We start from the raw sequence: 17,903 nt of genomic DNA on the forward strand, positions 1-17,903 counted from the left end.
TGCCACTCGCAGAAAGCATATGCGCCTGAGGAAAAATACGAGAGCAGATGAGTTTGAACCGCTGGCTTTTCATCAGACATTTCATCAGACTTGATCAATAGGGAGAGACCATCACTTTTTGATATGTATATAGATCACTAGCGTCACTTTAATTATTTTCCCTCTACATCAAAGAGCAAGTCAGCATTGCCGGGCATTTTGATGACATCAAGAGAGCTGGCAGTCAGGGGCCAGCTGCACGGAAAGTTCAATCACAGTCGCCGTTCATCAGGAAGACTTGCGTTACGGGTCCTTTGCCCCTTAAATCAATACATTGTTGCATAATTAAAAACATGTTTAATGCATAATCACTGCATTAAAGCTGACATGATGAAACGGCATTCATGAAGAGTGCCAGTAACTGAAAATCGTGGCTGGGGGGGGGTGTTGGGGCCAAAAAAAATATTCTTTCAGCGAATGGTGTCATTGGCCACAAAACACAAAATGGGACAATTACCGTGGTTTAGGGTTGCATTTCGGAGCCGTTCTCGGGCTGGCACAATACACGGATGCGTTAAGCTCCGACACTAACGAGTCCTTTTATCTCTCCTTGTTATTTTTTTTATGAGGAGAGACCAATGTTGAAAAACGCGCAGGTGACGTCGGGAGGTTTCTCATTTACAGCCGCCGCTGACCGTTTGCTTTGGTTTGTTGGTTAATGAGCTCTCTCCAACCGCTGACTGTAGTCAGTAAAGATTTGTTGGTGAGAGAGAAAAAAAACAACAACACATCAGTCTGTAACTGCTGAGTGAACTGTGTTTTTGTAGAGTGGTGACTGTTCTCTCGAGAAATAATGTCGCTGATTTATTCAATATGTGCAGGCTAGTTAACAAACCAAGTTCTCAATCAGGACTTTCATTATTTGGATCAAGTAATTTGTGAAAAACCTGGTGTAAAAGTCAGAATAATATCAGTCAATATCAATCAATATTTGATTTCTTCTGCTGCTCGTCACATTTTCAGGTTGTAGCTACAGGTTGTGGAATTTAATTATTAATTCAACTTTCATATTTAATGTCGATGTTAGCCACCGCTAAAAACTGTAAAAATTCTAGCTTCTCGCCCAACAACGGCTGATGACAGATCTACACTGAATCTTTGAGTTACAGTTACTTATAACTTTAGTTACTTGCAAATTGCGAACGCTTAACGCTTGTTTGGGGATACTCTATATCCTGCTGTTGAAGTGTTAATCCCCCTGCCATTACCGCAACACTTCTGACGTACCATGCGAAGGAAATCTGTTCACAACAACAGGCGAACTGGAAGTAACAAGTTTTACACTGTTTACTCAAAACTCGTCAACATAAGCCCAGTGGTATCACACTTCGCTGGCACAAGTCGTGTTATGTTTTCTAAAAAAAATAACAGGGAAAATCACAATGTGTGGAAACGGAGTTCAGCTTTTTTGCAATGAGCTGAGCGAGAAGACTCACCAGATAGCAACAGACGCTACGCTTTAATTATGCTTTACAGACGGAGAGGTAAACTACTCCCTCCTGTGCGTTGTCTTGGCCCGTTATCTACACCCGTCAGTCCCGCCACACTGTGGCTGGGGCGGCCAATCTCAGAGGGCCAAATCGAATCATTCGATCTCGAGTGAGGTGCAATGGAATCAATCCTAATGTCCGAGTTCAAAGGATGGTTCTCTCATTAGGGCAAGCCTGTTAATTGAAGTAATTTGCCTCTCTGCTGTCTCTCTTGCCCTCACCGTGTTGATCAACCCTCCAGTTAGAGGCTTTTTTTTTTTTATTGGGAGCATTCTGAATCAATACGTCCTCTGTTACCTATAGCTTGGTGGGGAATCTCTAAGAAGAATCTGCTTTGTCTGCAAGTGCAACTGTTTGACGATAATATCTCATCTCCAACTTTTTTTTGACCACACAATTGGTTTTCTATTCATGTTATATTACTTAATTCAGTTCAAATCGATTTGAAATTTCTTACAATAAAATAAAAGACAAGACAAGAGAAATAAAACAAAGCAGCTGACGATACAAAGTAGACTTACTGCATTTTGTTACAGCTACTACAAGTACTAGTCTCCTACTCTGCTACTGATGTTACTTGATGTCTGGTGATCCTGTCACACATCCCCATACACGAACACTCCTGAAAGGCCTTCGTGCCTTAGATTAAAGTGACTGTTAGTAACATGGAGTGAGGTGCTGTATATTTAACAATAAATAAATAATAAGTGACTATACGCAGCATATATACAGGCTCTCCATTCCAGTGCAGAAGATTTTGTCAATTGGTCATTTCAACATCTCGGTCATTGGCAATTTCAGGTTTTTTTGGAATTAGAAACCCAATTTAGACTTTTAAGCGCTATAATAAGCATCCTCCTGCCTGGTGAATATGTAAACCCAAGTGTGTCCAACTTCACGTCAGGATCCATGGATTCGGACTTTGAGTGAAGTCAATTTTTAATCTTCTCTCCTCAACTACCTGGAACCCACCAATAAGTCTGGCACTCCAACTCGTCTGCTGGTGTAAAACCAGCAATCTGCATGCTAATGAGAATCACACGCATCGAAAGGGATTTGACTTGTTACGCCACCAGAACTTAAAGAAACTCTGTTGGGACAGCCGATTGGCCTCTGAATAATTAGGATCTATATCCTGATATCTCCGGTATTTAAGTGAACACGAAACAAGGCGGCAGCAAAAAAGGGTACATGGAGGCTTGGCAAGAAATTGTGAATGTGCTGAGTACAGCAGGAAGCCTGTGCACCCAGCGTTTCCGCATAAGCCTTGATTATTGAGCTGTGCCATCGTTTATATTGTGCCGATCCAGATCGCACAGCTGACATCCGTCTCCGTCTACTGTAACTCAAGGTAACGCACACCCTCTCTACCCAGGCGAGATACTTCAAAGGATGTCTGGGGATGTTATGTGAATATTTTTGGCCTCAATCTCCACCTGCCGAGCGCGGTTTTTAATAGCAATGAGCAGACACACCAAAGAAGATATGAAGGGGTGGAGTTTAAGGATTTTAGGCTCTAGCCCGCTTGATATATGCAAAAGGAATTACTAGAGCAGTAGAATTAAAGTAATATTCATGGCAGATCAGCTTGTTGTGACTGTATTCATTTTAATTTGGTCATTGGCTTAAACATCGGCCCTTTCATGTCTGTTGTAGTGTTGACTTGTGTGTATCATTTGAGATTGTACACACACAGTAGTCTTTCCCAGGCTTGCACAATCCGAATACAGCCTTAGTCTTTTCTTTCTTCATTCATTTTAGAGGACAGTTTCTTTTCCAGAGGTAGTGGTGTGAATACATCTAAAGTTTTGGATGAGATTTGTTTGTAGTGCTGTTTGTTGGCGTTGTTTTGTTGGCTGGCTATTTTCTGTCAATGTGCTAAATGTCCAAAAAAGGGATGCCTGTAATGCAGTTGCACGAGCTTGGCTGCTGGAGCGATGGCAGCAGTTCCAACAAGGCAGACCTGGGAAAGACCCTGTGAAAGATGAATAACAGAAATGTATTTGACATGCTAAATACAATTTGTTGTAGATTGCTGTAAGTAAATGAGTGTGGCTTACCAACTAGGAGATTCAATGATGTTTCAGAAACATCTGGGCTGCTAACCCAGAGCCTACGCTACAGACCGCTGCCACAAAGATTCTGCAAAGACACTCTTTCTCTTACTATTGATTTCTCTTAAAAATTGGATTGGCTAATACTGACAGATTACCACAACATTCAAACAGTTATCGATCCAACTCGCTGCATGTCAACTGATGTCCTTCTTCCATCTCAATATCCAGCGACCTCCAGAAGTTACTATAAATGACATGCTATTTATTCACAAAAGGAGTTTAATCTGGTATGTGAACTAAACGGTGCTGCGTGCTTACAGAAGATTTCCTTTTAAAGTTCAGAGACACTAAAGGTGGCTGCCTAAAGGACAGATTCACCATTTTAAAAGCCTTGCTAATACGTGACCATTGTTTTCTGGTGAATACTCACTGCTAATATGGAATGGTTGCATTCTGCCTATAATGCCGAAAGTATAGTAGCAGTTACTTGCCTTGATGGACAACATCAACAGGAGGACAGACGAGTTGTTGTTTATAATAAGTTCATGTTTTTGTATACGACCCTTGGAATTAATTTATTAATTTATTTATTTAGTGTACAAGTTTGTGTGAATATTTCTATGTGGAGGGTTGCCCACATCATTTGTGGGTGTATAAAGAATATTTTATTATGCTTTCACTTAATTATTGTCTCAAGGGGAAGTTGCCAGTTTAGTGTTCCTGTTCAGCCATCCTAAACAAAATGAAATTAGAAGCACACAGTATTTAAAGCCGACGCTTCAGCAGAAAATAATGAAAAGTCTCGGGAGTCTTTGGCTTCATTTTCTTATGTAGCTTAATGTGATTCAACAGTATAATGCAGGGCTGTTGGTATTTTCAGTTTGTCCCTCAGACAACTTGTGGATGACACTCTGCTTATTATTGTACTGACAACCTAAGCACCAAGGTCTTGTTGAGACAAATGTACAAAATGTTCTACTTTGCACTTAACTCCACTATTATACGACCGGTAGTCCTTCACCTGAAACTCAATACATATACATTTTCCTCGCTGTCCACTTCTCCCATTCACAAACACTTGTATTGCTTATATCTTACTTTGAATGCTGACAGCGATCTCAGCTCAGCACATACACACGCATGCCATTACATGTACCAAGAGTCCTGGTACCCACTGCATCAGCCTTCTCCTTTTTTCCTTTCAGGTTCACATTCAGACAAAAGCCTCAGACTGTCTCATTCTTGTCTCAGTGAATTCAAGATTTTTCCTTTTTTCCTGTCAGTCCTCCCTTGCACACAGTTCCCCTGCACTGAAGATAACCTGACCCTATCATATGTCTACCGAGCTGCTCCTCACCATCAATTAGTCCCTGTATTTGTGGAGGGCTGCTAACTGCCAAGATACGTTAGCTCTCTGTCCAGCCGTTTCTCTTGTTACGTGAATGTCTGACTTGCAGTTGTTGATATGGTGCCTATCTGCCAATTATACTTAAACTGCCCTTTGACCACTCTGCTGTACATCGGTGTCTGCATTCGATGTGTCAGTTGCCTGAATGGCGACTGTATGATCCAGGCAAACTATGGCCCAAGCAGTATTTACCATAGCTGGGTGTGAGGGGGAGCCGCATGAAGCATCCTGATAAACACGTCCACGTCTTATTTTGTAGCCTTGAATTATGTGCTTTCTCCAATAGTGCCAGATTCCCAATTAAAAAGTACTCTAACCTATGAAAGCTTCCTCCTGAGAATCTACTCCTGTCATCGTTCTGACTATGTTTGATCCGGCACGCCTTGGCTCCATCAAGTATGGATCAAAGTACCATACATTCATTACTGGCTTCTGCTCTTAAAAACAGCCTCTCGGTGTTTGTTTCCATGTCAGAAACTTCCCCTTATCAAAGCCAGAAACAATCATTTCTTTTTCCAACAATCTTTTTGGTTGGTGTTTTAAAAGAGATGATGGTACTCCTAGCATATATACTTACTTCATTATAAAATGTAATAACATTTTTAGATTGCATATTTTCAAATGATTTAAATTGCATGTGTGTTTAAAAACTGAAGAAATAGATAATTATATCCCATAATGACAGCAACAACCACGGAGTGTAGCGTCATTAGCTGATTTAATAGTTTGTCTTATATTAATAAAAAACACACTATTATATGACTCTACTAGCAGTACTTATAATTATTAAAAATGCTAAATCAATTCTAGGTTTACTAGTTTATAAACTACAGTCACTTCTTTATTCAAGTAGGTTTGGCACCCCAACAAACATACTACAGTTTGGGCAAACATTTGGAAATAGTGTTGTTAAGATGTGAAATGGAAGCAGTAATGGTGACTAAACGACATCCAGTACTTTCAATACAATGCAGTGTACAACACAATGTATTGAATCACGCTTTTACACTAAGAGACAGTAAGCAAAACATGCAGTACTGGCTGGGTAAATTATTCCAGCATCTAAAATGCTTTTTACCCCGCTTTCCCTCCAGCCTTCCCTTTCTCGGTAATCAGCCCGGGCAAATATGTGGTGCACAAAGAGCCGTGTGTGTGTGTGTGTGTGTGTGTGTGTGTGTGTCTGTATATATCTCTGTGTCGTGCCTGTTTGAAAAATACTGGGAGGCAGATTGGAAACCGAGATAGGAAAACATCAGGAAAATAAGTCAGCTGTTGTACTTGCTTTCCCAACTATTCACCAAAATGCAGATGACATATTGTTTTGATGGCTTCTAGGTTTCACTGGTCTTGAGTGCAGGTAAGAGACAATAATGTGTCAAGAGTGTTGAAGAACAATTGCATATTTTGCCTCCGGCCTCGTCTGTAATACACCTCTGCTGAGTTCAAACAGCAGTTTTTGGGGTAAATTGGGCTAATCCAAGCTCAAAGGGATGCCTAAAGTTCACAAAGCGTGGGCCCTGCTTAACAAAGAAGCAGGTTAATTAAGGCTCACAGTGACTCACTCTTCCCACTTTCCTGCTCTCAGAATCCACTTGGCTTTAAGTGACTGCAGACAGAAATGGAGACGAACGAGGGGCCCACAGGGGGGACAACACTCATCCATTTTTCATAAACAAAGCATTATAATAGTGTGAATGTATATAAAGGATGAATTTACAGCTTTTCAGGCAGTCGTGATTGCCACAGAACTCTGTGTTTCATACCACTTACAGTGCAATGCAAGAACCACTGGCACTAACAGATTATTTCTTAAGTGGCTTGTACAAGTGATGATTTAGGAGAACTTGTTGCCGTCATCAATTTACTCGTGTTTTTTAATTTATTTTTCTTAGGTACGAACACAATTTACGAGTGGTCCAGACCTGTCGTAGGAGTCATGAGCAATTAATCTGCCGTTATAAGTTTTTATCTAATGGATTGTATATTTAATTACTTTGAAGCAATTTTTGAAAACTCTTTAAGAATAACACCACATTAAAATGACAGGCTAATATGATTCTACATTTATTCATACAACCTAACATTATCAACACTAATTTAAACTGGCTATTATTGCCATTGTATAACATAATACAATATCTGTGCGAGCATCATAAAATGTTTGACCCGTTGCAGCCTTGCTGTGGCGAGACGTTTTTCATATTAAACCAGTTTCCTTTGTTATTTCAATCACGCTGCGACCCAGAGGTGACACTCGTTACTTTTACCGCATTCCTTTAGCGGGTCCCTTAATTCCGCCGCTGAGGCTGTTGCAAATTTTAGACTTTCCTTTATGGATCTTCGAAAGCAGGATTTCAATATTGGACATATGGGGCAAAACACGTAACCTTATATGGTATTAATGGGCCGTTTATTTTGCTAATGCTAATGAAGCTCGCAGCTAACGACGTTAACAGCTCTTATAGTATATATACTATATATAGAAACTACGGCTCAAGTGCTGACAGAGCTAACAGTGTTTGTCTGCTATGTCTGCAAAGAGATGCTCTGATTGCAACACATACAGGGAGGGCAACTTCGTTCTCTGTTCATGTAGACTTTTATATATATTGCACCTTTAAGATAAGAATATGAAAATGTTCTTGTGTGTGATCAAATGTGTTTTGCTCAAATGCACGATTCTCATTAAGCGATGTGTGAAAAAAGGTGCCAGCTCTTGGACCCAAAAGGGCTAATTATCAGCTCTAATGGCTAATGTGAGTCACTGGTTTCTCCAGCAACCATCATGCAATATCACACATCCAAAACAGGGATGAAAGGGGGCGGGGGACCGAAAACTACAAAGATAGTTTATGTAAAGGCACACAAACCCCCATCTTGCAGAGAGCTCATCCTGTTTGTTTAAATCTAGTATAGAAACATTTTGTGTTTGTTTGTTGGTGCATATGCACTTGTTGAGGTATTTCCCCTTGCCAAAAGAACAATGTTTTTTCATATCAGACATAGAGTAAAATCAACACTTTTTAAATTCAGTATTTCAAGAATTTGACTGGTGTTTGGTACAATTCTAAAGAGTGTTGACAAAGAACCACTGACGACAGGAGCCTGTCTATATCAGCCTCACACGGGCCTTCCATCTTTCGCTCTGCGCATGATGCAACGGTACTCCAACTGCACAGAGGCTTTGGAACACTTGGAAGCAAAAGAGCACTGTCCGTGGTTGTGAATTCCACTGGATCTAGACACATGCAGTACATGAAAACCATCGGTTACAGTTGTGGTTACAGGTTTCGGATGTCCGCGTCTGTTCCTGGCATTTACTGGTTTGTTTATTTTCTGGAACAAGCATTTTAGAAAAAGGATTTGTTTTGAATGTTCTGTGAGGCAATGGGTATTATTTTCCCCCCCAACTATTTTTAGAGGCAGTATGTCTGTTGTAATATACGACTACCCCGGAAACCCCCGGCATTTCAGGAATTCTGTGCCAAAGTGGGTTAATCTAAAGCAATTAAAAGCTGAAATAAATCTCTACAGAGTCTTGGGAGAAGATCAAAATGTTTCTGAACTGATAGCAGTTCTAGCTGCTAGTGTATAAATCAAAACAAAGAATGCACACATATAGCTGGCACATACTTCATAATGCTGTGATTAAATTAGGACATTTCAAACATCTGTTTGGGTTTTGGCACTGTCAACAACCCATTCTTGAGTAAACAGTATTTAAATAGTCTGCTATTCAGCCAGGCTGTTCTCAAGGCTAGCATTTGTAAGTGTAGATGTTTCCTTCCATAAAATGAAAAAAAATCCTGTTTTCAAACCTGATGAATGAAGTAATTATATTATCATTGACAAATTGATGAATATGTGCATTACATTGTGTCTAGAGTAAGGAATATGCAGCAAACAAGGCTACATAAAGTACATTTAAACAAATGATATATACTATATATATATATACATGTACAATATGTCTAATACTCGTCTCTACTACTAGTCTACATACTTGTATTTGGAGTGGAATAATATCTATATACATCTCTAACCTACCAATACGAACCAAATCGACCACTTGCATACATTTGAAAACATATTTGTCCTCTATGTGGACCGTGTGCATGTATTCCCTCGTACCTAATCTCATCGAATAACTTTTTGCCCTATAGTACACTCGGCACAAAGCGCCGAACAGCTCAGCGCTACTGTCAGTGCTAGTTTCAGACCGATGCAGTTGTCATTTTCACTTCCAGCACCAAAGTAGCAATTGCGCCCTTCTGAGGGCCCTTGGGCTTGTTGGTCTTAAAATGAAGCGAGGTCATTTGTGGCACATGTTTGTCTCATTGCTATCTTAAAGCAGCAGAAACCACTTAAGTCATTGACCAACAAAAGCCTGGTCAAGTGAAAAGGGCGCATGGTATAACTATTTCAAGAGTGCATAAATGGTAAGGGTTTTGAGTGTCAAACATTTCATCTCCTGCATTCTGGTGAATTTGTATGCACCAATTGATGGTGGAAATGTTTGTATTCATGTTCAGGAAAAAAGAAAATCCTCCGAACCACAATCAGAGGCTTCCCCATAACATGTTTTTTCGAACAAAATGTGTCACGATGAGTCCACTTGTGCTGTTTTCCGCCCCGTGTGGACAGTGCACCAACAGCCTCTGTCGTCTCCTCTCCTCAACCCTCTGTGTGTGCGAGTGCAGAAGCAGGCTATTTCATTATACTGTGGGCCCTTCAGTAGACGGCAGTGTTTTGAGGCTGAAGTCTCCACGCATTACCCACCTCTACTCCGGCAGTGCCTGGATGCAAGCCTGTGTGTAATGCAGCCTCCGGATTCAGCACCCCCAGTCAATGGACAGCGACAAATAGTAAACAAAGTGCCCACCTTATCATTTGACATAATATGAAACTAATCAATATAAGACAATTATAGGGCTGTATCGAATAGTTGGAAGCTTTGAAGCTTCATCCATAACGTTGACATTGAAATTCTAAATCAACATTTGAATGCTGTGCAGCTTTTTTAGTTGTTTGCGTGTCTATTCATTCGGTTTAAAAGTCAGTATTTCTGCACAGTTGCAGATAAAGATTAGGCTACACAAATTGTATTTGTATGATACTATTTGTAGAATTAGATTCCAATGGTGGCTGAGGAGGATTGTTTCTGACGCCTGTGATCCAAACATTTCCAATAACTCCAGATCGTTGTTAAGTCCTAAAGTCAAAATTCATAGAAAAGAGATGAATGCAATCCTTTCCAAAATTCCCAAAATGTTTTTATGTAATGAAATACTTTGCTGCAATCCACATTTGTTGCAGTTCAGCCTTTCAAAAGCGACATTTTCGCTGCAGAAAAGCACTAGCTTCTTCAATTTGCCAAATCCACCATTTAAAAAGAAATGCACAAGGCTCATCTGGCTTTTATACAACCCCTTTGCCTTCTGCGCCTTACTTTGCACCCAGATAATGATTACGTAGCAAAAGTGGAGTTGGACACAACCTAATGCCCTTTAGACCATGCACTATAAATCGTTTAAATAGGGCCCTTCATGTCCAACCCAATCAGCGATGCACTGATTGCTATTGTCTTGGCTGATTCCTATTTTTTTTAAAGTCTGACCTACCGATTCCAATTTTTAAAGACTCAGATTTGTATTCTAAGAGCTATAAATGACAGCAAGGGTGCCGACAAAGTTAGATTTTCAAACACCTCCCGAAAAACATATTTCACATAACTGTATTTATTCAAGTTTTTCGCCAAAAAACACATTTTACAAGATTACATTCAAACACATCATCATAGCATTGTAATATACCTTTGCCCAATATGGAGTAGAGCTTGAACGCACCATAATGCAAGTTATTATAACCTCCTTCAACGTTAGCTGTTCAGCTCCATGCTGTTGGCAAACAATCCGGTCACTGCAATTACTCTGCATGATGGGAATGAATTATTATAACATTATAACACTTGTTATTAATATAACAAGTGTCCGATTAATTTAGTTGTTCCAAACTTTTTTAAGATCGTTCCTCCACTGCTTATTTTGTGAACTTTATGTCTTGTATCTTTGTGTGTGTAGCTATGAAGTTACTGCCTGTGCCATCATGCGGCAGCGGCACACACGTGTTAATGTGACCGGCAAAAAATCTGAAAGATGAAACTCACCGGCTGTTCACCGATCAAAACGTTTGACAAATAATACTTCATATATTCAGTGTGCTCATATTCTGTCAACACACAGGCTTAAACGTTGAGACATAACATTAAGACGTTTAGTACAAACCCAGACATCTGACCACATACCCCAATGAAAAGCCATTGTCAAAAATAGCACAGTTAATTAAAGCAAGGGCACCACTCTACATCTGTCACATAACTTGGCAGTTACTTTAATTATATATTTTGGTCAATCTGTTCTCCCTGATGTGAGAGGGGATGTCATACATGGGACAACATCTGCTGAGGTATGTCACATGAGCTTCAACATCTGTCGATGTTTTTAACGCAGCCTGTCAATCACTGGAATCATGTCTCATACACATTTATGTTATCATATTGAGAAACCACAAACACTGTGAGGTGCTTCGAGCTTACATCTGTACCGCAGTTACAATTAACACTCTTTCCCTGAGCAGTAAAACTACACACAAACACGGAGATTGGCACTACATACAAATACCCAGACGCACCCCGTGGCTTGCAGTCATTTTGGTCCCTTATGGTGTCCATCAAGGGGACAGTGGTGACTGTTCTCTCAACTGACTCCACCCATAAAGGCTGTCAGCAAGCATCTGCTGAAACTACCAACCAGCCAACTGTGATACTGGCTCTGAAGATATCTCCACAGAAAATGTGTCACCTACACATGTTCAGAACTCAGCGGCATATTTTCCACTTCTATTTTTAAGTGTTTAAGTGCAAATTTTCGTGTCGAACTTTATCTGCAGTGCCTAGGAGAATGTGAAACTGTTGTATACGTGTGCCACTTTGATCTAACATATGGAAGTGTCTTGAAAGCCAATGTCAACTCGCCTCGGATAAAAACAAGTTGCATTCGTCACTGTTGAATGTTTTCAATTTAGAAAGGATGGTCGTTTTTGAATACCACTGTAGCGACATGAATATTGCAGTGTTAAAGCTACTCATTTTTGTGTGATTCACAAATATATCTGTGTATCACCTAGAGGTGGAGAGAACTATCAGTCATGTTAGGTTGCTGATCGTAGACGCACTGCATTTGTTTGAGAAGGAATGTAGTGGGCGATCTCTTTCGATTTGGGTGCTCTTTGGAGTTATGTGATACTGTTTCTACATCCTTTGATTCATGATTTTTTCCTCAAGTAGAATGACGGTTCAGAAAAAGGGAGATGCATTTCATTAATCCGTCTATAGCTTTTGTAATAAACTGGTGGGATCAGAGCGTTATTATTCAAGGATAATGGTCATCTGCCTTATCCCAGTGAACACACACACAAATACAGGTCTACACTTGTCTAGTCCAAGACGCACATTCACACACTTGCAGATGACACAGAAACCTAGAGACACAATAGCTTTCTATCCCTAGACTCTACAATTTTCCTCTTGTAATCCCCTGTGAGTCTATTCAAATTTCTGTTTCCATGGCGATTGGAGCCTTGCCAAATGTTGTACAGATAAGAGGAGATAAGAGCATAAGGAGCAGGGAGATAAGAGCAAGTGACCCGGAGAGATCAGAGCACTAGAGGTCAGGCAGAAGAGCAGAAGTAAGTCACTGAGAAATGGACCATCCCAGCTTAACTCCACTGCTAACCCCAGGAAACTAAATACAAAGGGCCATCTAAGTTCTCTAGTAGTGCAACGTTTCAACACCAACTTGAAGGTGATTTTTGCAGCAACTTTCTTTGTGTACCAAATTTAATAGCGCTATAACTATCTATAACTGGATTATAATTACGCCCAAAAGCATATTAATATTGTCAATTTGACCAAAAATGTCTTAGTGGCAACAAGAATACCATGAATACCATGTCCATACATTTTAAACAACTTATATGTTTTTCAAGTGGGAGTATACATTTTGTCTCTCCTTAATCTGCCACCGCACTTATTATGTACAATTCTGCAGAGCTGCAGAAAATAAAATTGTGAAAAATAAGTTGGTTTTTTTTTACATTTATTTTTAATTCGAACTGTTGGCACACTGATAACGTCAAAATTGATGTTGTGTTATTGTCTTTAAAGTGGATCATGGATCATTATCGTAGCTTACAACCTAGTCCGAAGAGAGGTGTTCATTCTCTCAGATGTTTTAAAACTGCACACTATAAAAATAATATATACATGAGTTTTTACATTGAACTGTCCATCTTACCCTGAAACAATGGGACACACCAACCATCCACTCCTCTAACAGACCATCAAGACAGAAGTTAATTTTGTAGGATAGGTCTTTACCTGTTTGTTGCTGTACTTCAGTTGGCTGGTCTTGTAGCTGTAATCTGAATACTGGTCTGAGCCGGTAGAGTTGTCATCTCCTCCCGTTCCCACAAAGGTGTTGGCAGCAGGAAGGTCCTGGACAGCTTGATGCTTCTGTGAGGCTGAAGGGGATTGGGCCTGCAGCTGGATGGAGGGTAAGGGGGAGTTGGAGCGGTAGTGCCTGCCTATATCTGGGCTTCCGGGTGAATATGTTAAGGGCAAGTGTATCCTGGGGCTATCATTGACTCCATCAAGGTTGAACTTTAGACTCTTTTGAAGGCTGACTTCCTCATCTTCTCCGAGTGGTTTTGGAGACTTCTGGGGTTTTCCTTTCCTTCCTCGTTTGCCTTTGGCATTCTTTGGCACCTGTTTGGGTGCATATAAGTCCTTTGTTTCCTTCTTGCCAGCCTGATACCCACTCTTAGTTTCTCTCTGGATGCGGTGTCTAACAAATACCACCACCAAAATCAACATGACAACACCTGCCACACCAGCAAGGCTTCCAAACAAAATGTTACTACGCTGCGCAGCAAAACCATTGTCAGGATCACCAGCAATGTCCCTGTCCAGTGGAGTGTAAAGACTGTGTCCTACTAGGGCCTCCACTAAGCTGACATTTGAAATGGTTTCATTGACATAGATGTGGACCAGGGCAGTTGCATGACGTGCAGGCTTCCCCCTGTCACTCACTCGCACCACGAGACGATGTAGTCCGCCATGTTTCCGCGTCATCTCTTTTGCAAGAGTGATCTCCCCACTGGAGGGGGAAATGCGAAATAACTGGTTAGGGTTTCCACCAGCAATGCTGAAGACCAGCTCTGCATTAGGCCCACTGTCCAGGTCTTCGGCTTCCACTATCTCAACATGGCTATCTGGGGAAGCTAGAGGTGACAAGCGCCTGAAAGAAGAATTGGAGGGCTTGGTGACTACGGGGTCGTTGTCGTTTTCATCCAGCACATTGATGGTAATGCCCACATATGAAGATCGAGGTGGCTGTCCTCCATCCACTGCTTTCAGACGGAAAGTATAGCTGCTTTCTTTCTCCCGGTCAAATGAGATGCTTGAAAGAATGGTGCCTGTTCCATTTTGAACAACAAACTTCCCTCCATCAGGCTCCACAGAGAGGTGAACATGAGCGTTCTCGCCTTTGTCCACATCCAGGACTGTCACCATGCCAACTGGACTGAGGGGAGGCATGTTTTCCAAAACTGAAAAGCTGTAGCCACTAAGCATGAACTTGGGGTCGTTGTCATTGCGGTCAAGAACATTTATTACAACAGTCGCTGATCCTTTGTGAACAGGTGACCCTTTATCTGCTGCGGTGACCCGGAACTCATAGCGTTCTTTGTGCTCACGGTCAAGCGGGCTTCGGGCTCTTACTTCGCCCGTATTTGGGTCAATCTCAAACAGACCTTTGATGGATGAGTCTGCCACAATATTATAGAGGAGTTCTGCGTTAGTGCCACTGTCAGCATCCGAAGCTAAAACATCCAAAACCCTCTCCCCTGGTTGGTTTTCTTCGGCAAAATCGACCTCAAACAAGGTTGGCGAGAATATTGGAGAGTTGTCGTTCACATCAGTCACCTGCACCTTAAGAGAATTTGTGCTAGAGAGTGCCGGATTTCCAGAATCCACAGCCACAATCTCTACTCTGTAATCCCTGATCCTTTCGTAGTCGAGGGGAGTGGTGGTCTGCAGGAAATACTTCCTCTTGTTGTCACTGGATGAGTCGCTGGCAGGGCGGAGCTGGAAGGGCACATCTCCTGCGACCACACACGTGACCACAGCATTCTCTCCCTCATCCTTGTCAGACACTTGCACCAAAGCAACAGCTGTTCCAACTGGCATGTCCTCTGAAATGTTAGCCACTCCTTCACTGTGTGTCACAAGCCCAATTCCACGAATCTCCACAGCTGGAGCGTTGTCATTTTGGTCAGTCACCTCTATAGTTACAAATGTCTTGGAGCTTTTAGGTTGAGGACCCTTATCCCTCGCCACCACATAGAAGGACAAGCTGCTGATTTCCTCCCTGTCCAGGGATCCTTTGACATAGATAATGCCAGTGGACCGGTCGATACGTAAGAGTTTCGGCACTGGGTCTACTACTTGGTGAAGGGTGTACTCAATTTCTCCATTAGGGCCCATGTCAGAATCATTTGCTTTGACCTACAATGAAAGGAATTCTGTGGTTAGAGGCTTGATTTAATGCGCAACAAATTGGGGTTAGAATTAAAAGGAAGCCAGTGTAGGATTTTCTCTATTGGTCAATGAATGAATTAATAAATGAATCAATGGATGTCTGATGACTTCAAAGCACAGCGGGTGAACAGCTTTATTTAGGTTTTTTTAATCATTGCCCATTCCGTCTGCTTTTGATGGTTGTGTCACTCGCCTTTTTATTTCTCTTCGCCCCATTTCTTTTATTCCGGAAAAAGCGCGAGAGAAAAGGTTTACATGAAAACATGTGGCAAAATATTAGGGCTGCTATTTCTTTCATGACCGTACAGTTTCACAGCAGAGAAAATCCTACACAGAGTATCTTACTCCTACACTACGACATTGTGTATCTCTAATTCTATTTCTGCAAGTATAATAACACAACAAAAGAAATAAGCAGCTTAATAACCTGTACAAGCATAATATAATAATGATCTAATACTTCTACTATTTTTGAGAAAAGGCCTATTGGAGTAATAGGAGTGAAAACAAGTTACAAATAATAAAAACATTTTAAATGATAATGAAGATATGTGAGCTGACAAGTGTGGCCTTGGTTCCCATGAGTTCTGCATTGGAGGTTGAATTTTGAACATTCAGAGTTATACGGCTTTAAAATCTTAAATCACAATGGCAGAATAAAAATATCTCTTTGATTTAGATTTTCACATTAAGAAATCTGAGGAATCTGAGGAATAAGCACTGCACAAACATGACGCACAGACTCATTTTTCAAAAGCATCATGATAAATTGGCTGAGCATTTTTTGAGTCTGTTTCTTTGTTGCTGAATATAAAACTCTAAATTGTACATCAAGCAGGACAAACAATTTTGGTTGCAATTTAACTATTTACTTCAGACTGCAATTTAAATTCAAGTGAGTTCTTATGAGTCAGTATATTTGCATCACAATCTTACCTGCAATACAGAGTGCCCCACTGGACTGTTTTCCAACACTTCCGCATCATACGTGGACCTTTCAAACTTTGGAGTGTTGTCATTGGCATCGGTGACTACCACTCTCAGCAGAGCGCTGCTGTAGCGCTGTGGGTTTCCTCCATCCACTGCCTTGATGGTGAGGTCATAGGAATCCTTGAACTCACGATCTAGGTTGCCCAGGACAATGAGCTGTGGGAGCTTACCCCCCCTGTCTTCAGCCACCTGTAAACCAAATAGGGTTGCTGCATCTGGCCCTGCAGTCAGAGCATAATCCGCCACTCCATTCCTTTCGGAGTCTCTGTCTGTAGCTAAAGGTATGGAGAATAGCGCCCCCATGATCGTATTTTCAGGGACAGAGATGGTGAGCACAGAAGAGGGAAATTGTGGAGTGTTGTCATTGATGTCCTGTACCTCAATGCGTCCTTCAATGAGTCGGGGGCTCTGGTTCTGTATCAGATCTGTCACCGATACTTCGAATTCCAGGTAGCAGGGCTTACCCTTAGCAAGGGATCGACAGTCCCTCAGGGTCTCTCTGTCTATGGGAATCTCCGTGGTGAAAATGTCTCCAGTCTTTCCATCGACGCGAAGGTAAGGGAGACCCACCTCCAGCTTGTAGAGATGACCAGAGTCTGGCAGGCCCTGGTCTGCTGCCAGGCTACCAATAAGAGTGTTGGGGGGCTGCTCCTCCTGGACCCGGTACAGGATACTGCCTTCAGCAGAGCCACAGTGCAGCACCAGGACCCAGAACAGCACTACTTGTAAATTCAGTTCCATGAGGTCATCAGAAGATCTGCCTGCAAAATAACAGAGTATTTGTGTCAAAATGTTGTTTCCTTTTGAAGTCATGTGTAAAGATTTAGCTATAAAACGCCTGACAGCTGTACCGAGCTCCATAGGCAACAATTGCTGAACTTTTATTAAAAAGAAAACAGAACTCATATCAACAGGTCAGACTGGAGAGATACATGGATCTCATTGTTAATAAGTAGTACCAAAAGCAGCAGGTCTAGAAGCACAATATAATAATTAGACAACAATAACAACACAGGGAAAAGAGGCTTTTTTTTTTTTTTAAATGCAATCATAACTATTTTTCCGGCTTGGATTCTTTTCAGTCCCAGGGCTTCAATATCTTCAATGCGTGTCTCAGCTTTACACATTTTATGTAGAAATTATTGTAGGAACAAGAAATTGTATCTTGTGAGCTTAGACACAAAACAAATTTAAAGGGCCGGAGTGGATTGCATCGTTTCAGCTGCGTAATCAAGTAAAAGTGTAATACAAAATCAGATTGC

The 17,903-nt window shown here is 41.2% G+C and overlaps 1 protein-coding gene across 1 annotated transcript in view; it reads right to left on the bottom strand.

The window, feature by feature from the left end:
- Positions 1-17,382, bottom strand: part of pcdh1a (protocadherin 1a) — a 71,771-nt gene extending 54,389 nt beyond the window's left edge. Inside the window, exons 1-2 of the mRNA XM_076101380.1 lie at positions 16,588-17,382; positions 13,432-15,618 (exon numbers count right to left, since the gene is read on the bottom strand). Coding sequence (XP_075957495.1) covers positions 13,432-15,618; positions 16,588-17,382 — 2,982 coding nt within the window. The remainder of the gene's footprint in view (positions 1-13,431; positions 15,619-16,587) is intronic.
- Between the last annotated feature and the right edge of the window lie 521 nt (positions 17,383-17,903).

Source organism: Anarhichas minor, unplaced genomic scaffold (assembly GCF_050575085.1).
Source record: "Anarhichas minor isolate MPS153535 unplaced genomic scaffold, ASM5057508v1 ptg000027l, whole genome shotgun sequence".
Classification (NCBI taxonomy): Eukaryota; Metazoa; Chordata; class Actinopteri; order Perciformes; family Anarhichadidae; genus Anarhichas; species Anarhichas minor.